At 39.4% G+C, this 26,610-nt stretch overlaps 1 protein-coding gene and 1 long non-coding RNA gene across 2 annotated transcripts in view; one reads left to right on the forward strand and one right to left on the reverse strand.

Moving 5' to 3' along the window:
* RASGRF1 (Ras protein specific guanine nucleotide releasing factor 1) overlaps window positions 1-26,610 on the forward strand; it is a 215,860-nt gene that overhangs the window by 67,297 nt on the left and 121,953 nt on the right. The window contains exon 3 of the mRNA XM_001368395.4: window positions 15,162-15,309. Coding sequence (XP_001368432.2) covers window positions 15,162-15,309 — 148 coding nt within the window. The remainder of the gene's footprint in view (window positions 1-15,161; window positions 15,310-26,610) is intronic.
* LOC130455558 (uncharacterized) lies at window positions 4,370-14,764 on the reverse strand. The gene is made up of 2 exons (XR_008913620.1): window positions 14,660-14,764; window positions 4,370-4,861 (listed from the first exon to the last, which is right to left on the reverse strand). It is a non-coding gene; the product is annotated as an uncharacterized LOC130455558 (long non-coding RNA).

Consider the following 26,610-nt stretch of genomic DNA (forward strand, 5'->3'; position numbering starts at 1 on the left):
TTTAGCCTTCCTCTTCTATTCCATTTTTTTTTAAGAATTCTCTCTGGCCATCTTCTCCCTCCTCCTCATCCCTTGCTATCTCAGAAGAAAAGTTCCAATGCTTTCTGACTTCTTTGGATTTCCTAAAGCCAATGACTTTTTGTGTATTTATATAAATAGGCATTTAGATAAGCAAATTAGAGTGATGGGAAGGATATGCAGGGACACAACTGCAAAAATGGTAACTAAATGGTCAGTCCATAAACATTTATTAAACACCTACTAAGTCCCTATTCCTGTGCTAAGCAATGTGGATACAAAGAAAAACAAAAAACAATCCCTACTTTCAAGGAGCTTGCAGTGTAATGTGGGAAATGGCATGAAAACAATTATGTACAAATAAGATACATACAGTATAAATTGGAAATACTCACCAGAATCAAGACACTAGAATTAAGAGAGATCAAGGAAGGTTTCTCAAAGAAGGAGGGATTTTAATTGGGATTTGAAGGAAGCCAAGGAAGAGAGGAGAGAAAGTATCCCAAGAATGGAGGACAGCCAGTGGAAATGCCCATAGTCCAGAGACAAAGTGCAAGGGAGTTTGTGTTACTCAGTGGCAGAGGTGGGAGAAGACTAGAAAGGTAGGAAAGCCACTTTGTGAAGTACTTCAAATGTCCAAGAGGATTTCATATTTGCTCCAGGAGGTAATAGGGAACCCCTGAAATTTATTAAGTAAACCTCATTTTAGAAGATTGGTTTAACAGCTGAACAGAGGACAGAATAGAATAGGAAGGGAGGAAGACCAACCAACAGACTACTACAATAGGCTGGACTTGAGGTGATGAGGTCTTTTACCAACATGGCAGCAATAGCTGGTTTGGAAATCAGAAGATCTGGGTTCAAATCTCAGTTCTGAACATGTTATCCAGATAACCTCAGGCAAGTCATTTGACCTATAGCATCAGATGTCTCTGATGTCAGAGGATATGGGTTCCAACCGCATCTCTGACAATGACTTCAGTGACCATTGGGCCTCAAATTTTTCCTCTTCAAACTGAAGACTTAGATTAGTTTTTTTAAGATAGTTTTTTTTTACAGGTAATGATTAATATTTAGACATTCCCTTGTATATCTTACGGACAGTTTCATTATGTTTTTCCCATTGTTGCTTGTCACAAAGTGCCTGAAACATAGTAGGTACTTAATAGGCATTTATTGGTTGATTGCTTTATTGATTGATCAATTGATTATGAAGACTTTTATCTCCATTTTGTACATTAAGAAAGAAACTCAGAGAGTCTAAGTGACTTGTCCAAGGACTTGTCCAACCAGTTAAATGGCAGACAAAATGGGAACCCAGGTCTTTTAGAACAAATTCCAATGCTCTTTTCAGGGGTATGTGGCTTTAGTGACTTGGCGAAAGTCATGGCAAAAATTGAAGAAAATAGAAATGGGTCTCATTTCTCAGTGACCTATGTTGCTTATATAAACTCTGGGAGATAAAATATACAGAGGTGTAATGAGAGAAGAGATTTGAGGCTTATCAGATAGTCAGGAAGAAAGAATCTAGCTGAAGGATATGGGTATCCAGTACTTAGGGATTCCTTTTAGTGAGACAACTCCTGAATGGAACAAAAGTTAAGTCTATTCTGTGCCTGTGATTAATTGCCAGCCCACGTACAGTCTTTTCCTTCATAAATCCTCATGTCTTTTAGCAAAGGAATTTTGTGACACTAAAGATGTATGATCTAATGAGTACAGCATTAATGATGACTTACTACTGAAAAGAGGGGACAAAAAGTTCAAATTTAATCTTCAGAATACTAGTTCTCAGCATTTTGAGAGTAGTATATTCTGTGATACTTTAGATGGTCCCTAAAGAGGCCATATATGGAGAAATTTTGCTTATAATCCTGTTATAAAGAAGCCCTCCTTTTAACATAGTTTATTTGCCCTCAGAAATCATTCTTTCCTTTTCTATTACTCATTCTCTAATATGAAGATTCTTGAAAAATAAATTAATACTTTCTTTAGTTCCTTACCTTGAAATATCTTACCTTTAAGGAGGGGCGAGGGAATATATATTTTTTTAATTAGCTGGTAAGGAAAATTAGAGGTCTTTTGTCCTGCCATTCATGTGGCAATTACCCTACAATTCCCTTACCTACTGCAAATATACCAACTATCTGAAAAGACTTACCTAAATTCCTAAGCTTTCCACCAGAACCAGGCAGCATCTTAAAAAGATCCAGGAACTAGGAAAGAGTATTGTCCAGAAGAGACATCAGAAGGGAAAAAGAAGTAAAGCTTTCTCTTCTAAATTCAGAAGACTTCTTTCCACTTGCCAGAACTCTAAGGAAACTTTCACTGAACCAACCAATCACCGGGCATTGTTTTAGGTACAATGGGACACAAACATGGTCCCTGTCCTAAAGGAGCTTACATTCTGCTAAGGGAATAGAAAGGGCATGGAGAATGGTGGCCAACTGGCAGGAGTTGTGAGTGGAACATTGGCTAGCAGATTGTCTTGACCTTGCATAGGACTTTAAAGTTGGTGAAGTGCTTTGCAGCATCTCATTTTATCTTCACATCAACCCTGTTAAATAGATCTTCTTGTTATCCCCATTATATAGATGAAAAAATTGAAGCAGTCACATCTTAAGTGATTTGCCCCAGGTCACACAGCTTACAAGTGCCTGAAGTGGATTTGAACTCTTCGCTATGCTAACTCCACATCCAATGTTCTGTCTACTGTGCCATCTAGCTGCTTCTAATGATTACTAAAAGGAACAGAAGAGGAGGTGGGGGAGAGAGTTTCTGTACAGAATGGTAGTCCAACACCAGCCAAGCAGGCTCTGGTGTCCTGGCAGTTGGCTAAATGGTCTAGGGGCAGTCTGGGACCAACCCATTATAGAGGGCTGTGGTAAGGTTTGGCTCATTCTCCCTGATACCAGGCAGGGAATTTTTTTTCTCAAGGAAAAGACCCAAACTGAGTGAATTCCTTTGAGGGGATGAGAAGCAAAGTTTCTGGAGATCTAGAGGAAGAGGCAAAGTGTCATTGTTCCTGCTGGAGGAGGTGGGCAGCACTGATGGTAAAATCCCTGCTTTGACTAGGCTCTAGAATTCTGGTGGATGAACTAGAAGTTCAGCCCTGCTTTACTGTTCAACACCTGCCATCGGGGAATTTGGATGAAAATTCTTTGGATGACCCATTGAGTTTATTACAAAGGGTTTGGGGTCCTTCCTCCTCAAAGAGATTAAAAATGAATTCTGTTGACTAGGTTGTAAAATTTTCATTATTTTCACAATACCCCCTTGAAGATCACTGAAGACACTCTGGGAATGAGTCAGAATCACTTACCAAACAAAAATTGGGAGGGTGGATTATTGGCCACAGTTGTCCTCCCAGATTAATCTCAGCCTCAAATGACCTCATAGAATGGAAAGTCCTCAAAGGCAAGAGCTATGTTTTTGTTTGTCTTTATATCTTCAATACCTAAGTAGGACTTTGCACATAGTAGATATTTAATAAATAAATACATCGATAAGCATTTATTAAGATCTGACTACGTACCAGGCACTGGGGACACAAAGACAAAAATAAAATATTTTCAATCTGGAATTGACATCTAACAGAAAGCACTTATTACCTGAATGACCCTGGATGAACCACTTAACTGCTACCTGTCTCAATTTACCCTTTTGTAAAATGGGGATAATAAAAGCACCCACTGCCTAGCGTTATTGTGAGAATCAAATGAGAACATTTCTATAGCACTTAAAGCAAATCTTAAGGAATGATATAAATGCTAGCCAAGGAAAGAAACAGTCCTGACCCCAAGGAACTTACATCCAAATAAGGGAATGCCCATGAATAGTTATATACAAGGCATAGTCAGCAGACACTAGGAAACCTATAAAGGAAAGAGAGAAGGAGTAGGGCTAATAGGTGAGGAGACCTTGCAAGTTAGCCCATGAGATGAGTCTTCAAAGAAACCAGGGATTTCAAGAGGAGGAAGGTGAGGGGGAACACATTCCTGGCATGAGGGAGCTCATGTGAAGGCTCAGAGATAGAAAGGGAAATTTAATCTGTGATCATTGAATGAATGAATAAATAAATTCATAGCATGATGTCATGTGACCTTGGGCAAGTTAGTTCATCTCTCTGGTCCTCCATTTATCTTCATTTATACAATGAGGGATTCTGAGGTCCCATCTAGTTCTATGATTCTTTGTTGGAATCAGAAAGGACCTTGTAGATAATATAGGATATAGGATTTAGAGTTGGAATTCAATGCCATGTTCATTAAGCAACTACTAAGCACAACGCAATGGGAAGGGCCTTAGAAATATATAATTTAATTATAAATTAAATTAATTGTAAAATATATAAATTAATTTTAAATTTTATTTATAATTTCCAACACCCTCTTTTCACACACAAAAAAATCAAGGCCCAGGGAAGTGATTTTTTTTTTTTGCTGAAATAGCCAACTTGAGATGCTCCTATTCAAATTCAAAGGCCATTTCTCATGACTTTGGGAAGAATGCCAGAAGAGAAGTGGAAAAGTCCCCAAAGAATGTCTGGAACAAAAGCAATCATTCGTGCATGGAAAGGAACAGAACAATGAAAAATTCAAATCTCAAATTAATACAGAAGCCATAAAACCACTGTCCATAGGTCATATATCCTGGAGCCTTGAGCAACATATTTGGAAATTGACTCTTGGGCCCTCTTAACTGGTAACTATAAATACGTACTCAAGAAGAGCTCTAAACACATTATTTGGCTTTAGAATTCCTTCTTTTTCAGTTTTATTGATGCTGTTGGTTTCTTCAGCATAGCCACTTCCCAATAAAATTCCTTCCTTTGAACTCACTCCTATAACAACAATAACAAAAAAAAAAGTTAAATAAGAACAATTGACATAGTAATTGCATTTGACTGTGTATGTCATATTCCATGCCCATAGCCCCCCACTTCTTTACCAAAAGGTAGTATCATCATAGAGTTTCAATGTTTCCCCCCTTTGAATTTCCAGGGACTAAAGGCTATTAAAAAAAAACTATAATGAATATCAATTATATTGATAAAAAAATCTAAGATTTTCATCCAAATAAATTAAAAACATACATAATTAATTATTTCTGATTGATGCCCTCAAACAAATAACTATAGACTTAGATGCAAAATGAGGTTCAAGATTCATTAACATTCTAGCTTTGATCCTGATGAGCCTTTCTCTGCTTCCTTCAGCAGATAAGAAATCACTCATGGGCCAAAGTAGACAACAAGGGGAACTATTGCTCCTCTAGGTGCCAGAAATATAGAAAAATAAATTGTTGGGGCTGGAAGGGACCTCAGAGATAATTTATTTGGTTTAACCCCTTCATTTTATAGGCAAAAAAACTGAGTCTCAGAAAGGTAATAAATTACTTTGTCCAAGTTAGTCATTGACAGAACCAGGATTTAATCCCAGCGCTTCAGACCCCATTCTTCCTATTCCACCTTTCCTTCCTTCCGCCCACCTGATAACTCAACCCCAGGGCACTCACACAGGTCACCGCTTATTTTTCAAGAGGCCATAAATGAGAACGAACAAGGATTTTCTTACACCTGAAGTAGGACAGTATGAGGGGCACTCAAGAACAAACAAACCAGAGGTCCTGGGTTCAAATTTGATCTCAGACACGTCCTAGCTGTGTGACCCTGGGCAAGTCACTTAACCCCCATTGCCTAGCCTTTACCACTTACCACTATTACCAATACGTAGTATTGATTCTAAGATGGGAGGTAAGGGTTTAAAAAAAATAAACTAACCAATCAAATTTAATCCTTGGGAGAGCACAAGAAAATACTTATTTCTATGATGCTAAGGCAATAAGAGCCAGAGCACTGATAGTTTGCCTGCAAATTGAAAAGAAGGCAAAAATGTGGTGCCAAAATGGTTGGGTGGTCCTTCATTAGGTGTTTTCAGTACTTATTGAGAAGATAATCTTCACATGAAAATCCCTTTGAAGTCATTGATGAGGTTCCATGCAGCACATTTTAAAAGGGATGTTACCAGCCCATTCTGAGGAAACAGACCAGAACAGGAAGAATACCTGAAACCTTATTAAAGGAGAAATGATAGAAGGAATTGGGAATATTTAGCTTGGAGAAGAAAATGTTTAAGAACATGATCAATATCTTTCAATTTGAAGGATATCAGAGGAAAGGAGAATTAAACTTATTCTGTGTGACCCAAAGGGAAAGAAAGAACTAAAGTCAATAGGTAGAAATCATCAGGATAGGCATTTTGGTTCAATATAACAATAGCTTCTTAAAAATTAGAGATGAACAGGCAGCTGGGTAGCTCAGTGGATTGAGAGCCAGGCCTAGTGACAGGAGGTCCTGGGTTCAAATCTGACCTCAAACACTTCCTACCTGTGAGACCCTGGGCAAGTCACTGAACCCCCATTGTCTAGCCCTTACCACTCTTCTATCTTGGAACCAATACACAGTAGTGATTCTAAGACGGAAGGTAAAGGTTTTAAAAAATTAGAGAAGAATAGGAATCAATCAACATGCATTCATTAAGGATCAGAGATCTAGAGCCAGAAGGAACTTTAGAGGCCATCTAATCCAACCTCCCATTTTACACATAAGGAAACTGAGTCCCAGGAAAGTTAAATGAACATATCAATAGATGTGGATTGTCTGGTTCTCTGACTCCATAGACCAGGGGTCCCCAAACTTTTTACACAGGGGGCCAGTTCACCGTCCCTCAGACCACTGGAGGCCAGACTATAAAAACCTAGCCCTAACCCTAACTGGGCAGCAGTATACACAGTGCGGAATCCCCTTCCCCAGATTGACGCTCACCATGCTGACGTCTTCCATTCTGCAGCCACATAATCCTTTGTGCAGTGCCTAGTTCTAAGGTGCCACGCAAATGATTATGTCATTGTAAGTAGTACTGTACGTGAGCGACTCGGAGCTTTGAGGTGCCGCCACCTACAGGGCTCCTCTCACTGACCACCAAGGAAAGAGGTGCCCCTCCCAGAAGCGTACAGGGGGCTGGATGCGTGGCCTCAGGGGGCCACATGTGGCCCGTGGGCCATAGTCTGGGGACCCCTGCCATAGACAGAGTTCTTTCTACTATATTACTTGTGTGCTCAGCACTGCATTACAGGCTGGATTTTGAGCAAATACTAAAATAAGACAGACTCTGGTCATAAGCAGTTTACATTGTACTGGAGAGCTACAAGTTCACACAAGATATATTCAAAGTAAATACAAAGTGATGGAAGAGACATTAACAATTTCTGCAGGAGATAGTGAGTTCCCTGTAATGGGGTTATCCAAGCAGAGGCTTGATGATTTCTGAGTTACTAATGTAGAAGGGATCCATGCTTTGGGTAGGAGTTGTTCTCAAAGACCTCTTATGTCCCTTCCCACCGTTAGATTTTGTGACCAAAAAATTTGAATTTGGTGATTGTTTTTCCTTCATGATGACAGCCTTTTAGTAGAGAAATACACTTCTGTCTCAACAACAAGGATGAACAATGATCAAGTTAATTCGGGTTACAATTCAAGGTAATTGTTTATTTGTTTAGCTAATAGGTTGTGCCTTCATTATGGCCCATTAGTGGTCATTAATAAATGAAATAAAACTACATTTGAATTTCACACCAGGAAGCCAAACCCAGACAGTAGTTTCTCATATATAACACCTTTGGTCAAGGATTAAAGCATTATTTAAAGCAATTAGCTATTAGCATTGAGAATTGAGAATAAATAGAAAGAAAAGACATGAATTTCCTAATTGTTATTTCCAGCACTGAGCAGATGCTGTTTGCCTTTTAAAGTCTGTTTGCAGCAGGAAAGAATTCATCCACATACATACATACATACTCAGATACTAGGTTTTTTTACTAGAAAAAAAATGCTTTCAGAAAAAAATGCTGTCATTTTAAGATTTTGAAATAATAATTAGCAGATGTCCCATTAGAATAATAAAATTTCAGAGTTGTAAGGGTCCTGAGAGATCAGTTAGTCCAATCCTTTCATTTTACAGATAACAAAACTGATATCCAAAGTAATAAAGTTGCTTGCCTAAAGTTACACAGTTAATTGAGCAGGGATTAGAACCCAGGTTTCTTGACCCTAAAGCCAGTGAGCTTTCCACTTGTAATTCCCAACATCCCAAGCTTTGAATGTACATGAGCTGAATCCATTCTTGGGAACACTTCTCAAAACAACTCTTTCCACATGGTATTCCTACCCAGAATTGCCATTGAGGAAATCTCAAAATATAGCTTTAATTATTTTTCTCTACAGTTGTGAGTTCTTATAAAATAGTCAAGGAATAATGCATTAATTGAATAAAGGATTAACTTTAGATCTCAACACAGAAAATACAAAAATCACAAAAGGACTAATAGTCATTGATAAACAATCAAAATAGTTCTCTTCCCTCTCTGGAGAATGGATTAAGCATGAAAATAGCACCTGCTAATGTATTAGGCACTGTACCAAGCACTTTTTACAAATATTATCTCTTTTTGATCCTCATAGCATCCCTGAAAAGTAGAAGCAATTATGATTCCCATTTTCCAATTGAAGAAACCAAGGCAAGGTTACCCATGGTCACATAATTAGTAAATAATTAGTAAATCTAGGGCTGCCAGACATGCCTGTGGGCATCAGCGAGAGGCTCATGAAGATCCGTTTGCCTCTCAACAAAGACCAGTATGCCACAATCATCAGTGCATATGCCCCAACACTGACCAGCACAGAGGAGACCATCGAGCAGTTCTACTCTGACCTGAGTGCCGTCCTGCACTCAGTGCCCACAAATGACAAGCTGATACTACTGGGAGTCTTCAACACCCGCATTGGCCAGGACCATGAAAGATGGAAAGGAGTGCTCGGCAAACACGGCGTGGGCAAAATGAACAACAATGGTCTACTGCTACTCAGCAAATGCTCAGAGTTCGAACTCACTATCACGAACACTGTGTTCAGAATGGCAAACAAATATAAAACAACATGGATGCACCCGCGATCAAAACAGTGGCATCTCATTGACTACATCATTGTACGCCGGCGAGACATCCAGGATGTAAAGATCACCAGAGCCATAAGAAGAGCTGAATGCTAGACAGACCACCGAATGATTAGAGCAACTCTTCAAATGCACATTGCGTCTCACCATCCAAAACTCGCCCAGACAGTTCGTGCATTTTACAACGTGAGTCGTCTTAGAGATCCATCTTATTTGCAAACATTCCAGTCCTGCCTGGACAACAAGCTGTCTGCCAAGGGACCACTCACTGGAAGCTCAACCAAGAAATGAAACCAGTTCAGAGATGCAGTGAAGGAAACATCAAAGGCAGTCCTAGGCCCCAAACAACACAACCACCAGGACTGGTTCCACAAGAACAACACTGCTATTGAAGACCTATTGAGCAAGAAGAACAAAGCCTTTATGGAGTGGCAAAATAACCCAAACTCTGCTCCTAAAAAGGACAGATTCAAGTCTCTCCAAGCCACGGCACAGCGTGAGATCAGGAAGATGCAAGACCGATGGTGGGAAAAAAAGGCAGAATAAATCCAGCACTTTGCTGATATGAAAAACTACAAACAATTTTTCAGTGCCCTCAAGACTGTCTATGGGCCATTAAAACCCACCACCACTCCCTTGCTATCCTCTGATGGTGACACTCTCATAAAAGATAAAAAAGGCATCAGCAACAGGTGGAAAGAACACTTCAGTCAGCTTCTCAACCGACCCTCTTCAGTCGACCAAAGTGCCCTTGACCAGATCCCCCAAAACCGCTCCATTGAACAACTTGATGTTCCTCCTTCAATAGAGGAAGTCCAAAAAGCCATTCAACAAATGAGTGTAGGCAAGGCACCCAGTAAAGACGGGATCCCAACCGAGGTGTACAAGGCCTTAAATGGAAAGGTGCTCCAGGCATTCCACATAGTGCTGACCAGCATATGGGAAGGGGAAGACATGCCCCCAGAACTCAGAGATGCCTCCATTGTAGCCCTATACAAGAACAAAGGCTCACGAGCAGCCTGTGACAACTACAGAGGCATCTCACTACTCTCCACTGCCGGAAAGATCCTTGCCCGTGTTATACTCAACAGACTCCTGTCATCTGTTTCAGAGCAGAACCTGCCTGAATCACAATGTGGCTTCTGACCAGATCGCAGCACCATCGACATGGTCTTCACAGTGAGGCAAATGCAGGAAAAATGCCTTGAGCAGAACCTGAGTCTCTACATTGTCTTCATAGACCTGACAAAGGCATTTGACACAGTGAACAGGGACGCATTGTGGGTGATCCTCAGCAAGCTCGGTTGCCCAGCAAAATTCATCAAACTGATCCAGCTCTTTCATGTCAACATGACAGGGGAAGTCCTATCTGGTGGAGAGACTTCGATCGCTTCAACATCTCCAATGGCGTGAAACAAGGCTGTGTCCTCGCTCCGGTACTATTCAACCTATTTTTCACCCAGATATTATGACATGCTGTGATGGATCTAGACCTGGGCGTCTACATCAAATACCGACTGGATGGCTCACTATTTGACCTTCGCCGCCTGACTGCAAAAACAAAGACAACAGAGAGACTCGTCCTAGAAGCTCTCTTCGCAGATGACTGTGCTCTCATGGCCCACCAAGAAAATCATCTCCAAACCATTGTGGACAGGTTCTCCACCGCAACAAAACTTTTTGGCCTGACTATCAGCCTCAGCAAAACAGAGGTGCTGTTCCAACCTGCACCAGGGAGGCCAACGAACCAGCCGTGCATTACAATCAACAGCACGCAGCTTTCTAACGTCAACACTTTCAAGTACCTGGGCAGCACCATCGCCAACAACGGGTCCCTAGACCACGAGATCAATGCCAGGATCCAAAAGGCCAGCCAGACATTCGGGCGGCTCTGCTCCAAAGTCCTCCAACACAGAGGTGTAAGCACTGCGACGAAGCTCAAAGTGTACAACGCAGTGGTCCTCAGCTCGCTCCTGTACGGTTGTGAGGCATGGACACTGTACCGGAGGCACATGAAACAGCTGGAGCAATTCCACCAATGCTCCCTCCGGTCAATCATGAGGATCCAATGGCAGGACCGAATCACCAGTCAGGAAGTCCTCGACAGAGCCAACTCCACCAGCATCGAAGTCATGGTCCTCAAAACCCAGCTATGATGGTCTGGACACATCATCCACATGGACCCACAGTGAATACCAAGACAGGTATTCTATGGTGAACTGTCAGCTGGACTCAGGAAACAAGGCCGACCAAAGAAAAGATTCAAGGATCAGCTAAAGTCAAACTTGAAGTGGGCTGGCATGACACCAAAGCAACTAGAACTTGCTGCCTCTGTCAGAAGCAGCTGGCAAACCCACATTAACCATGCCGCCACCACCTTTGAAGATGAGCGACATCGACGTCTTGCCGCTGCGCGTGAACGCCGACACCAGGCCACACCCGCACCTCCCGTAACAACTGGCATCCCATGCCCCATGTGCCACAAACTCTGCGCCTCAGCCTTTGGACTTCAAAGCCACATGATACACCATAGATGAAACTGCACAAAGACAATAGTCATTCTCGATCACGGAGAGACTACCACTAGACTATCTAGGGCTAGATTTCAATTAATATCTTCCTGACTAGCAGAAAGAGGGAATACTTTATTGCCACAAAACCATGTTCCATGACATGTGTCCAAATGTCCCTCCAACTGACATGTAAGATTCTTGTAGTTAAGGTCATTATCTTAAAACATTTTCTAATGCCGCCTTTCTAACAGCACTGAGAACTCTATCCACTACACCACCAGCTGCCTCTGGTAATTCCTTCCTTTCCCTCAATGTCTATAGTCTTAACTCTCCTGAGAAAGGAAACAAACCTTAATATTCCAGCAATATTCCATTTTTATCCCCAGGAATCCGCACAGGCTTTCAACCTTGGTATTACCTTGAAGACCTGGACTTCTCTCTCCCCAACTAGAAGGAAAATGATCTGGGGATTGCTACAAAAGAAATCCCTTCCCCATCAGATCCACACTGTCTAATCAACTCACAGAATCAGTGGAAGGCAAAGTCTAAGCATCTTACTCCTTTATGTAATGCATTAGCCCTTTGCTATTCTTCCCCCTTCTTGGGGACACATAAATGATCATCTTCTTTCCTCAGCTGCTCAGGAACTCCCTTTGGCTCAAGAAAATTATATCCCCAAACTCTTAAATCCTTTTGGGGTTATCATCAGGGCATTCTTAAGGCTAAACCTACCCAGGAACTAGTCTTTCTCTTGCTAGAGAACTAGATTCTAGATTAACACTTCTGGGGAAATGTTCCCTCCTCTATACAGAAGGATGGAGTTCAGGAATGTTCAGTGTTTCTCCAGAATTTTTGAGTTCAAGAGCTTTCTTATTGGGCCAAGGTGAGTAAATGCAGTATATATGTAACTCCCAGCTACCACTGACCCAGGGCAGACCTTTGTAGTTCCTGAAGAAGAAATCTGACATTGACTCCAAGATCCAGGTTTATTCAGTTCTGCTGCTTTCTCAGAGAAGAGAGGAAAGGAGGAAAAAGAGTGCAGTAGAGAAGGCCAAATAGGACAAAAATAGAAGATTCAGCAACTCTATTGACTCCCTTTTATAGGCTCCACACAAAGGAATTGGACTAGTTGGTCTTCCAACTCCAGATTTATGATGTAGAAGAGAAGTGATCTCTTTCTGTGAACAAAGCAACTGGATAATTCTAGAAGCCACTAGTAGTTTCTCCTTAAAAAACTTGGTTGCCACTCCTCATTTTTAAATACACTAAAGTGAAATACTATAATGCAGAAAAATCTTGGAGCCAATAATCTCTACCCTATTCCTCTCTTTGTTCTCTATATGAGAGGTTAGACTTATTCTTCTTGATCCCAGATGGCAGATCCAAGGTGCAATAGGTATATGTCACAGAGAGACAGATTTTGGCTCAATGTTAGGAAGAAAAATCCTCATAATTAGCACTACTTAAAAGTGGGATTTGAACATGTTAAATTTAAGAGTCAAAGTATCTACTACATTCAGTCTGTTCTTAGTGCTATTAGAAATGTGATACTATAAAACATTTTAAGATATGGACCTTAACTACATGAATCTTACAAGTTGGTAGTAGAGATGGGATACATGCCAAGGAACAGGGTTGCCTCTAGTACTAGAGCATCCCCCTTCTCTTCTGGTTTCCAAATTTGAGTGAAATAGCCATTTCTCAGAGATATGATAGAGTGGAGATGTCAAACACAGGACTCTCAGGCCATGTGTACCCCAATACTCCTGGGTACAATCCAAAGAAGATTAAAATGTAATTGGAAAACAGTTAACAAAACAAATTAAAATACAACAAAATTCAGATATTACATTTTAAAACAAAGTCAATATGTGGTCCTCAAAGAACCTTATGCATGGTTTACTGACCTTGTTTCTATTTGAATTTAACACCACTGTTGTAAAGAGACTCCCATTTAGGTATAGGTTGAACTAGATGTTCTAAGTTCCTTTCAAACTCTAGAAGTCCATGTGGTTCTTCACCAAATCCTATAGCTTCTCCATTTGAAATCTCCCCTTTCCACTTCATTGCCATTGTCATCGCCCTAATCCAGGCTTTGTCACTTCATGTTGAATTCAGATTACTGCAGCAACCTCCTAGCTGTCCTCCATTATTATAGCCTTTGTCTGTCTGGTCCATTCTCTACATGGCTGTTAAACTAATCTTCCTTAAATACCATTTTCATCATGTCACTCCTCTTCTCAGAAACCTTGAGTGACTATTTCAGCCAACATTATGTGGCATAATGGAAAAAGTGCTAGTTTAAAAGTTGAGGCTTGGGTTCTAGTCTTATCTCTACCAACAACTAGCAGTGTGATCCTTTAAAGAAAAGATTTTACTTTTCCTCAGTTTCCTCAGATGCAGAGAAAGGAAGTTCAGTATCATCCCAATCACTCTCCTAAACTCCCACAGGCAACTATCTGTTGGAAATTTCCACTTAGATATCCCATTAGCATAGCAACCTTCACACGTCCAAAATGAAATCATCATCTTTCCCGCTAATCCTACCTTCCTCCAAACTTCCCTAAGCTGTCATGGACACTACTATCCTCCCCGAAGCTAAGGTTCATAATTTCAGAGTCACATTTGACTCTTCTCTCTCCATCACCAGCATAATCCCCCATCCAAGGAATTGTCAAGTCTGGTTAGTCCTGCCTTCACAACATCTCTCAAGTCTGTCCCTTCCTGTCCCCACTGCCACCTTAATTCAGGTCCGTACCACCTCTCCAGACTGTTAAAGTAAGGAATTTAGGAAAGGTTTTAGGGAAGGGTAACAGATGATGACAACAATAAATATATAACAGGTTATATTTAATTTAAAAGGGTAAAGGGAATTAGGAGGGGATTAGGAGAGTCTACTAATAATAACCCACCCAGGTAATAAATATAAAATAAACTTAACTAAACTAAACTAAACTCCAAGGTGTTAGCAATGTCCACAGGACCAGATTCTCACAAACTCCAGAAGGCTGGAGCAGACAGCAGGATCACGTCATAGTGTCCTCACAAGGTCCAAAAAGAGAGAAGGTTCTCCCCATTCACAATGTCCACCACTGTGAAGGGGAACACTCACTCAACCTTTTGATAATCCAAAGTCCTTGGCAGCTCCTCAATTGGTTCTTCAGGGAGACCACTAGGCACACCTTCAAGTCTGACTAGCTTGAGAGAGAGAGAGAGAGAGAAAGAGAGAGGGGGGGGGGGGGGGGTTTCCAACTGACTTAGAATCCTGACCCAGCCAAAGTCTGTGGAATCTTGATCTTGTAAGCTGTCAGCCTGCATTGCTATGCCCTGCTAAAAATCCTTTCCTACAATACCTAATGCAATGCCCTCCTTGTTGCATGATAGACATGAATTTAGAGTTAAAGGATCTGGGTTCAAATCTCAGATTTACTACTTACTACCTATGTGACCTTGGGCAAGCCTCACTTTCATCATATATTCGAAGAGAGGGTTAGACCAAATGACTTTTAAGGTCTCCTCCAGCTGCTATTTGGTTAAGGGGAAAGAGAGACGGTCATAGCGTGTAAACAACATTGTTTTTAAGTGGAGACATATTTGAAATGCTCATGTCTCTGCATAGTTACAGGAACCTGGCCACAGAGCATGAAGCTTTAATGCAGAAGTACCTCCACTTACTTCAAATTGTGGAAACAGAAAAAACAGTTGCTAAACAGCTGCGACAACAGATCGAAGATGGGGAGATTGAGATTGAACGGCTGAAATCAGAGGTAACCACATTCTGCATGTCATTCTAATCATGATTGGATCAATGATCGAACTTCATTTCATCTTGAATTTGCTTTATTTCTATGGCCATATAGATCATTGAAATGCATAGGTAATCTCCAAGCTCTCCGTTTCAGCTTCCTTCAGCAAAACCAGAGCTTCTGATAGTCTAATAAATTCTGGCTTTTGATTTCAGGTCCTTTTATTTCCATTCCTTCCCTGGACTCAATCTCTGGTGAACATGATAATGAAAAAACCAAATGCCCAGAAGACAGGAAGTAAGAAAAGGAAGGGAATCAAGAGACTCAAACTGGATGACTGAACAATATTCTAATGACTCTTTGCCAAGAGAAGGGTTAGGGTGGTGAGTCTGAGCAAAGAAAGTGAAATCAAGTCATCTGGAATTCTCAGCACAAAAAGAAATTCTCAAAAAAAAATGATAAATTCACCAAATATTAATAGATTTATTAGGAGTGAAAGAAAACAGAAGGGACAATAGTGGATCAGAAACAGGGAAGAGTGTAGAGTACAAAGGGAATGCACATGGGGAAAATCCAGATACCAGCTGACCATTCTAAAGAAGATATGGTTAGCTGACTATAATTTATATCATCCAACTATTAACATGGGGATAATATTAGCTTATAATTATACAGTGCTTTGTGATTGCAAAATATTTTATGTATTTTTACTTTGAATAAAATTTCATTATTTAGAATGTTTAATATTATAGCTAAAAGGCAGCGAGGTCTGGTGAATAAAGAATCTGTCTTGCAATAAGGAAAATCTAGGCTTATCTCCTGCTTCTGCCATATACTGACAGTGTGACTGTTGGCAAGTCCCTTAACTACTCTTTAATCCTATAAATTCCAGAAAAAAATAATATATAGCAGTGAAGGAAATCTCTTCAATAAGAGTTCTCTTTCCTGATGAAATCACAGATTCAGTCTTCAATATTATAGTACTAAATTTCACAGATATATGATCTGGTAGAGAAAATTGGCCTTTATTTCTCAATCCTGCCTCAGAAATTTACTAGTTATGTTACCCTGGGAATAAATTAACTTCTTTCTGTGCCTCAGTTTCCTCATATATGATATGATCCAATGGCTTCTAAGATTCTTTATAGCTTGAAAATATCTAATTCAATGATCCTATGAAGACCTGGGTTTGATCACTGGCTCCCTTAGAACCTGGTGGCTATTTCATCTCTCCTATATTAGCTTCAATTGCCTGACTGCAGAGGTATTTGTACCCCCAGAGCTTAGCACAATACTTGGCACATAATAATAAATGCTTTTAGATTCATTCATTCATCTGTAAAATGAAGCTAAAATATTTTATTGCCTAATTCATGGGTTTCTTTTGAAGATAGAATGAAGGAAGGGATGACAAAGTCCTCTGTAAATTATAAAGTTCTATAAATTATCAGTCATTGTTTACTTATGGAATTTTAACTTTTTCATTTTTTTTTAATTTTTTAGTGAGTTGGCCATTCACAGTCTCCATTTTCTGACTTTATCTGCCTTCTTTAAGTACTCTAATGCCTTTTCATCTCAAACACAAAGTGAATAAATCAGAGAAAACGTCCAATGGAACTTCTCTTACTGTTGGCTAACTTCTTTTTTTTAGCATAGAAAGGTAACTTACCCAAGGTCACACAACTAATCATATGGCCAAACCACACTGCACATATAGGTTTTCTGTCTCCATGGCCACTGTTGTTCCCACTACAAATATTGATTCTAGTGATACTCTTAAGCAATGCTTCAAATGACTAATTACATCTCCAAGGAGGAAGTAAAAACTCTTGAAGCCAGCTTCTCGCTATGATGTTTATCTCCAGCCAATGCAGCTAAAAGACTTCAGACAACAGAAGAGAATGGGGGCAACTGCTTGAGCTCCATCAGCCCTCAGAGTACACTCTACTGGAAGCCAAAAATTGCTAAACCAAATGGAAAGAGACAAATGAGCAGATGCCATTCAGAATCCATATACTTTGTGTAGTATTCAGGGTTGAATATAGCCTGCTTAAAAATAGGAGACTGTTTAATGAAGAGCAGTCTTCCAGCTGTGTGGGCTCAGCGTGCTATACATAGCTCCCTTTATTTTAAGGATCTTCTCAGCAGCCTGTATCTCCAATAGCTTATCCCTTCCTCTAAGAAAAAAAAAATCAGACCAAATTTGGTAGGTGCAGGAAATGGTTTTGAACTTAATGATATGGAGATGACTTTGGTCAGGAACTATCTTAAAGGTAACAGATTAATTCTGATCCAGCTATCAAAATAAAGAAATCGTAATGGCATATGTGGAATGGAAGAGAGAACTGTGAAATGGATCACTGAGATAACTGAGGTCCATACAGGGCCAAAGGGTATCCTCACTAATCAATTAATGGGGGCAGAGCTAAGACTAGAACCCATTCTGTCTCTCTATCCAATAATCTTTGCCCTAATGCACCTCAGTTTCACTTTTATAATTGATGTCTCTCACTCTTAGAGAGAGAGAGAGAGAAAGAGAGAGAGAGAGAGAGAGAGAGAGAGAGAGAGAGAGAGAGAGAGAGAGAGAGAGAGAGAGAGAGAGAGAGAAAGGGGACAGCTAAATGATTCAGTGGATAGAGAGCCAGACTTGTAGACTTGTAGATGGGAGGGGTCTGGGGTTTGAATTTAATACTTCCTAGCTATGTGACCCTGGACAAGTCACTTAACCTAATTGCCTATCCCTTATCCCCCTGCTTCCCTGGAACTGATATTTAGTATTGCTTGTAAGGTAGAAGGTAAGGGGTTTTTTTAAGTATGTGTACCACTGAATCCTAATTAGTCACTTGTGCTATATATCTACATCTTAAAACTGATGCTAAATCAGAAGGTAAAGGGTTTTTTTTTAAGCACTCTGTGTACAAAGCTAACAGGCTGCTCCATATCAGTAGTTATTTCTCTACCTCTGAGAGTTAAAGCTGATTAGGATTGAGATTGGTTAAGAATAAGACCAGAATGGGTTTTCATTCAATTTGATTCCACAAACAAGTGCTAAGTGACTACTGTGTGTAATTCATTGCATTGGTCTCTATAGATAAATAAAGATGAAATTGCACCTAAAAGAGCTTATAATCATTTTGTGGGGCAAAGAAAAAAAAAGGCAGAATGATAGTTTTTAAAATAGTAGGTTGTCTAGTTTAGCTGGAGTGCACAGAGAAGTTTTTCTAGGGGAGAAAAGAAATATATAAATGAAATTTGCAAATTGTTGCTTTTGGGGTTAATTGACTTGCCTAGGGTCACACAGCTAGGGAGTGTCTGAGACAGGATTGGAACCCAAGTCCTCCTGACTCCAGACCTGGTTCTCTATAACCAATAATATAGAACATATTGTAAAGTAAAAATATAGAAAAACCCATTGGATTTTAGATCTCTCATGACTGGCTATTATAAATAAAAATCATTGTTGAAGAAACTAGGGAAGAGGATGCAGTGGAGAAAGTATTAAATAAAGAAGTATATACATGATGCTCCGTAACTAAGTCTTAAAGATGATGTCCAGTTCAAAATCAAAGAATCAGAACTATAGCATGGTGTCATGTATTCTTTCTTACAAGGCTGAAATAACAACCAAAGAAAGCCACTGTCCTGTTGTAGGAAGCTGAGGTCTGAAACATATTCTATTCATGGTAGGCTTAAATTCAGATAGGATAGAGAGAAACTGATGAGAGAGGATTTTCAAATGAAGAATGGTATTAACCATAAATAAATGAAGAGATCAAGAAAGCAGGTGAGAAATTGGTAGCGTGGTTGTCTGAGATAATGAAAGGAAAGGTAGCAGGAAGTTAAATTAAATGCTTTCTCATGGAACAGACTATTTGCAGAAACAACATGAAATGAGGTTCTAACTCTTCAGGCATGAGAATTTCAGAGAATCCAGGTAAAAAACAAACTCTCCAAAGGTTATTCATAGTCTCTAGGGTAGACTGAATTCATAACCTAACATTTTCTCAAGACAAGGTATCCTTAAGTGTACCTAACCTATTGGGGAAACACTTTCATATTAATCCCTTGCATTAAAAACTCCATATTAATATGGAAAATGCACTTCCAAACCAAAAGCAATTCTATAACTCATTTTCAAAGGCTTAGGAAACTTTCAAGACTGACTTTAAATTAGGTCTGACAAAATATAAGTGGCAGGGGATGAGTTGAAGATGACCAAAAACTGGGAAGCAAAAAATGAGTTGAATTCAATCAGAGACTGGCAGCCTATGGCCATCTTTGGTGAAGGTGCTGACTTTTCAGGAAATATTGAGGTAAGGAATTGGCATGGCACACACACACACACACACACACACACACACACACACACACATCCCTTTACCTCTCCTGCCATCTTGAAACCATTGCTAACCACCATTATCTCCTTGCAAGAGTCAGCAGCCTCATGGCTGTTGGAAAGTTGGAAAGAGTAGTCAAGAGGGAAAAGAAGAATAGTGAAAGCCAAAGAAAGTGTCTTCAAAGAAGGTGTACCTGGTGAGGAAAAGATGGCAAAGAAAGCTAGGTAAAGGGTAACTTCGGTCTGCAGCTATTTAAGAACTCAGTGAGTAAAGAGTTATGTGGAGAGTTGTGCTATTGTTGCAAAAGTCTTCTTTCTCCATTTTAACAACAGTGTATATAGCTACCCACACTATGTAGGGAGCTCAACTCCTCTCCCCTGGGTGTGTAGTCACCTATTCATTCTTTTGGCTATATTATTCACTCCAATCTTGCTCTCAGTCTAGCAGATCTAAGTTTCCAGAGAAAAACTACCACCAGATCATTACCCTAAAATTTTCTGAAGTTCCTAGGTATAATTAGCCTTGTCACCCACTCATTACCCTAGCACTTGAGCCCCCATTGATGCATTTCCTTTTATACAACTAGCCCATTACAATACAACTTAGCCACATAATATGTGAAATTCACACCGCTATCTGTGTCTTTAAAATAGCCCCTTACTTAGCAATAGGGCAAGGAAATAATAACATCATCTGTAGTCATACAGTGAAGTGAATGCATAAATAATAACATTCATCACCATGAATACATAAACCTAGGCCACATTCTCCCACCAAAGTACTTAATAGAAGTGAGGGAGATTAAGCACACACTTTTAGGAGCCTAGCCAAGAAGGAAATGAGGAAGAAAAATCTGTATACTTAGGGGTAATTCACAACTCTAGAGGGCAGATTTTGATATCATTAGTCCATTCAAGAATATGTGTACCATATAAAGCTGCTTTTCAGCTTTTCCTTTCTCTGTTGGGCCTCACTACTTTGCATTTTAAACTTTTATTGTTTTTAATTGTTTTCCATGTTTACATAGTTTGTTTTTCTTCTCTCCCCAATCCCAGAGTCAATAAGCAATTCCACTGGATTGTACACATTTTTTTTATTTAATTTTATTTTTTTCTAACTGCTTTTCAGCCAGACAAACCCTCTTCTCTTGAACAGTTGAAGGTAACCTTTACAATCTCTTTCAAGTTGGCAAGAACCCTTAAAAGGGCATTTACAGTATTTAAATAATTGTTCTCTTTAAGCTAGAGAACTGCAATGCTCATCAGCATCCAAATAAGTGAATAACTTATTGTTCTGAGGACTGAGCTGGCCTCATCAGACCAAACCAACCAGTTAATCACTCTCACCCAGAAGCTCCATTGTTCAATCAGAATACAGCTCACAGCAACCCAGCACAGGTTTATTCTCTAGAAAAAGCAAACAAATCTAGTCAGCTCACCAAGATATAAAGCAGCTATATAGCCCGTCTTGGTCTGTGCTTTTCCTTCTCAGATGAGAGTTGGCAGTAGAAAACAGGCACTTATGAGAAATTCCAACTCTCTCCCACTCCAGGTGAGTGAAGGTCTTAGCCAATGTCTGGCCAATCAGGAAATTGCTTCTGGCTGCCACCATTCCGACAGCACAACTTTTTAGCCCCCAGCTTTAGTCTTGTCACAGATTCCTATAACTAAAATGGCTTAAGTGGCAACTACCCAGTACCAACTCAGTAACTGAACTCTCACTTTAAAAGTATTCACTAATTAAATTTCCACTATGAAATCATTAGTGCTTTTTAAGTCATATCACGGGCTCCAAATGTTTGGAGGATTTCCCTCGCTCCCCTTTTTTTTTTTAATTTTGCCCTTTTTTTAATTATGCCCTAGTCATAAAATTTTTTAATTTTTAAATTTTTTATAAATAAATAAAATAATTTTTTTAATTTTTTATAAATAAATAAAATAATTTTTTTAATTTTTTATAAATAAATAAAATAATTTTTAATTTTTTATAAATAAATAAAATAAAATAAATAAATAAATAAAATTTTTTTAGTTATGCCCTAGTCATAAAAGTTACATACAAATGAGCTGAGGGACCATAATACCCTATGTTACCTTTATAGTCTTCCATATGGTCCTCTGACCCAACTTTTTGCCTCTGCATTTCTTTCTACTTACATTTTTCCACTTTTTAATAAATAAAAGGTTTTTTCCTTTTGCCTCTTTAAATCATCAGATAGTTCACAAGTAAACAAGGCATCATTCTACATAAAGTGATTTGTCTTTATATTTATAGCTCCGTTCATTTTCCATCCAAAACTGCTTAATCTTGTCTGAAAGCTGTTTATTCTAACATACTTTAATAGGTTTTGTTAAAATATTCTTTTCCTACCTCACCAATATCCCACATCCTTTGACAATTGATGCAATTCTTTTTGTTTATATAAAATACTTTTTTTCTCTTTTAGAATGAAACTGCTCCATTTGAATGGAGTAGAAGCAAAAAGGACAGCAAATGATAGCACATTGAGTTTATTCCTGCTTCTTGGAGATGTAGTTTAAAAAGAACACTGGACTGGAATTCAGTCAAATCATATTTGAAATGTGTCTCATTGTAATTGTCTCAGGAACTCGTTTCCTGATCTTGGGTAAATCCTAGCAATTCAGCAAACATTTATTAAGCAGTGCCTTTTCCTCAGTTGTTAAATGAGGAGGTTGGACTAGACATTTCAAAGGTCCTTTTTAGCTCTCACATTTTACTACATCTATATTCAATTCAACAAGCATTTATGATAGTCCTTTTTAGCTCTCAATTTTACTACATTTATATTCAATTCAACAAGCATTTATTATATTCCTTCTGTATGCCAAGCATTGTGCTAGGTGCTGATACAGAGATAAAAATGAAGTAGTATTTGTCCTCCAAGAGTTTGCCATCGACCACGAGGGAAATATGGAAATAGATACATGAATGCAAAAGACATATAAAGCAAATACAAAGTAATGAGAGGTAGAAAGAGAACATTCCAGGCATGAGACTCAACTTGTGCAAAATCACAGAGGCAGAAAACAGAATGCCATGTAAGTAGGTCAGTTTGGCTGGAAGATAGGAAGTGAAATCAGTATAAAAATATATGTTGGAACCAAGTTGCAAAAGGCTTTAAATGCCGAACAATCACACAGAGGAACTGGCATTTTATCCTACGAGCAAGCCGAAGCTGTTTACCAAGGGGCAATTCATGATCAAATCTGTGCCATAGGAATACAGTTGGGTCCCTGGAAAAAGAAGCTAAGAAATAGAAGTGGGAAGATCATTTGAGACTAAGGCAGTCTACCATGTTAGAGCTGATAGTGAGCATGTAAGCAACAAGAAGGAAGTCTAAATATTTTCTCCAATCCTCCCAAGCCTACAAAAGTTCCCCAAATAAGACTTATGCACATCAGATAAAGCAACTGTGGCTCTCTCCACAAAATGTCAAGAAGTTGACCAAAGTGGCAACTTGATCAATTAACAGCAGAGAAGAGTAACCCCTAATCCCTAACATGCTCACTGGGAAATTCCTTCCCTCCAAAAAAATACCCTTCCTCTAGTAGGGCAACCCACACCACAGAGTTGTACTCTGGGATCCACTCAGAAATTTCCTTGTCACTACTGCAGTTTCTTTTCAGTAAACACTGCCCTTCCTCTCATCTAACCACTCTATAGCAATAAGCAGTAAAACTTACCTCTACCCACCCATGTCCTACAATGCTCTTGCTGAAGGAGGGGGTATAGGAAAGCAGTAAGTCCCCTCTCCTTGGGGGAGCAGCACATTGCAATAGTGGTCAGGCAGAAAATTAATAACCAGAGACAACTGGAGAAGACACTAGCATTTATGAGAGCTACACCATGTCTGAGATAAAAGGGACTGATATCTGGCTAGGGTCATTTCTCTCCTCCTAGATATTACTTGGGGCAGAGGCTAAAGCTAGTGGAAAGGGAAATTCTCAATTCCTTTTCTCCCTCCAGTGGGAGAAGAATGAGATAGCTTTGAAGTCTAACCTTTGGAGACCAGCCATCAATGTGGGAGGAGTCAGAAAATGAGCAATAGAGGGGAATATGAGCAACATGAGGGAAAAAGACTCAATTTAACAAAGTTCTCAGGAGTAATAAAACTTAATCTTAAAACATCAAGCATACACAGATGAGTCAATAGGGAAGACATGAATCTTGGGCTACAACCCTTGGTCATAATAATAACAATTTATATTTACATAATGCTTTACAAATAAATTTCTATACAGATCTCATTTAAGCCTCAAAAACAATCCTGTGGGATAAACATGGCAGATTATAATTATTCTCATTTTGTAGATGAGGAAGAGTTAAACTAACTTGCCCAAAGCCACACAACTAATACATGGCTCAGAACCCAGATCTCCCAACTCTAAGTCCAGAGCTCTTTCCATTATATCCTGATTCCTCTGGATGCTCACCCAGTTTGATCTTTAAATAAGAATATGATTCTAACTGTTTTACCCTTATCAAAATGGCTACCCTCACTGCATCTATTTTTTACCACTAGTCCCATCTGAGTACATGTCCTAGAATGCCCGTCTCCAAGGAGGGAGGCAAGTCTTAAATATACCGTGTGCTTCTTTCCTCCTCTCTCTCTCTTATCCCAACACTACCTTTTCAACAAAAGTGAAAATAAAAGTAGCCAATAAAAGGTAGAAAAGTGAAATAGAGAAGTTAACATAGCTGGAACTAAGCAATATTTCCAATTTATAGAATGCAAAGTTGGAAAACATCTCAGAGGTCATCTAGTTCAACCCCATCTTGATTCATGTTCATCTCTCTCTTCTACAAAAACCTTCAGTGGTGAGAAACTACCTCCTTTTGGAGCTCCAAAATTTCTCCTTTATATTGATTCATTTGGTGCAGTGTATGTGCAGTGCCACATTTGGATTCAGGAAGATTGCCAACAAAGAAGGAGTTCTAATCCAGCCTCAGACACTAACTAGCTGGGTGACACTGGGCAAGTCAAGTCACTGTTTACCTCAGTTTCCTCATCTGTAAAATTAGCTGGAGAAGGAAATGTCAAGCCACTCTAGTATCTTTGCCCCCCAAAAAAAAAATCCAAATGGGATCATGAAGAGTCAGACACAACTAAAATGATTAAACAACAAAAACAAAACAACAAAATTACCTGCCTCACTGTAAATCCCACCCATTTGATTTAATTCTGACTTCTGGAACAAGCTGAGCCTTTCAAATACTTGAAAACAGCTATCAAACGCTCTCCCACTTAGATCCCACCCTACCTCCATGTCTTTTCTTCTTCAGCTAATTCTCATACACTCGGTTTAAAGTCCCTACCACCCTGATTGTCCTTAGGTTGTTGTCATTCTCTTCTCTTCTGTGTAGTAGAGATCAAAGATTTAATTTCAATGTCCAAATTTCCTAGGGAATAAGAAAAAAAAATCAAGCACTCTCCCACACTGAATATTTCTCAGTTTGATCCATTCTACCTTCTACCCAGGACTGAGAAGTCATTTCAGATCATTAGTTGAAGGAGCCAGGAAAGAGGTTCAGTTTAGCTTTTAAAGTGTTTCATTTGATCAGCTGTGTTCATTCATTCGCCATTTTGTGAGTGGACTTGAAGAATCAGAGCTGGGATTTCCTAAGAGCGAAGCCTCCTGGTTTCATGGGTCATGTCTACAGACACCAATTAACCATCTATATATAGAAATGAAGAACCCTGTATTGCAGTAATGTCAGTAGTCATTCTGTTGTATTTTTTTTTTCCTTCTGGTTCCTAACTTGAAGACAGATCTTGCCAAATGAGCCTCTGTGAAAGTGACACAACTAGGACCTAGGAATGAATCATGCAACCTGTAGTGGAGTCAAGGTTTTTTGTTGTTATTCCAGACAGAGAGACATTGCTGAGATATCAGAGGAAGAGTGTGATGAATAGATTAGACCACTGCTGGGTGCCACTTAACTTTAAGTCATTGAAAGTCTGGTGGCAAAAGTCTGGAAACAAAAGACCTAGGTTCCCAAGCCAGCTATGTGTATTTTTTTTAATGGTGCAGGCTTGGTCATACTTAGTCAGTTCACTGCTCAGCCTTAGTTTCCTTATCTTTAAGATGGGGATAATAATATCTAGAATACCTACCTCATAGAGTTGTTTTAAGTAAGTTAATAATAAGTTAAGTTTTAAGTAAGATAGCAATGTTAAAATGTTTCATATAAATGAAAATTGCTAATATTATTGAGAGGTAGTATGGTGTACTTGTTAAAGAATCAGCTCTGGAATGGGGAGGGGAGGTTGAAATCCAGCTTCTGTCATTGAGTCTGGGCCCCCACACAACTTTCTAAAGCTGTCTAAAAGCAGATGCCTACCTTCGCTGGGATTTCCAATTGAAAAATGAAATCCCAGGTCTGAGTTTTTAAAATTGATGTTATTATGGGGAGGGGGGGGCGGGGATGGCATACCACCATATTTTGTATTTCATGACTTTCCTTTCTCTTTTCCTCTCCTTGGTCATTCCCTTCATGTCTCCTGTCTTTCTCTTCTTTCCTTGATTATTTCCTTCCTTCTTTTATCACTTCCTCTACCTGAGGCACAAATAGGGCCATCAGTGGCACCCCCAAATATTCATAATTGTCAGAAAATGACGAAGAATATACCATTCACCCAATGGCCTACAAAGAAATCTGCTCTTCCCTCTTCCACCCAGAATTAGAGCATTTAAGGCTAGAATATTTAGGGCTTGTAACACTGGTACCATTCTGGTGGCTGGTCATGACTAACGCTTTTATTTTTAACTATTTCATGTATTTTTACTTTGTCTTCCTAAGAAGTTTATATATCATTTGAGCTCCATGAGGAGAGCTGCCTCTTGAATTCTCCATAGCTCCCTGCAGACTATGGGGGCCTTAGTCCCTTTTCTGCTCCCATGCTATTTGCTGTGAAGTCTGTAAGTTTCTTGAGGCTAGGGCTCTGCATAGCACCTTGCACACT

The sequence above is a fragment of the Monodelphis domestica genome, chromosome 1, assembly GCF_027887165.1.
Source record: "Monodelphis domestica isolate mMonDom1 chromosome 1, mMonDom1.pri, whole genome shotgun sequence".
NCBI classification, from domain to species: Eukaryota; Metazoa; Chordata; class Mammalia; order Didelphimorphia; family Didelphidae; genus Monodelphis; species Monodelphis domestica.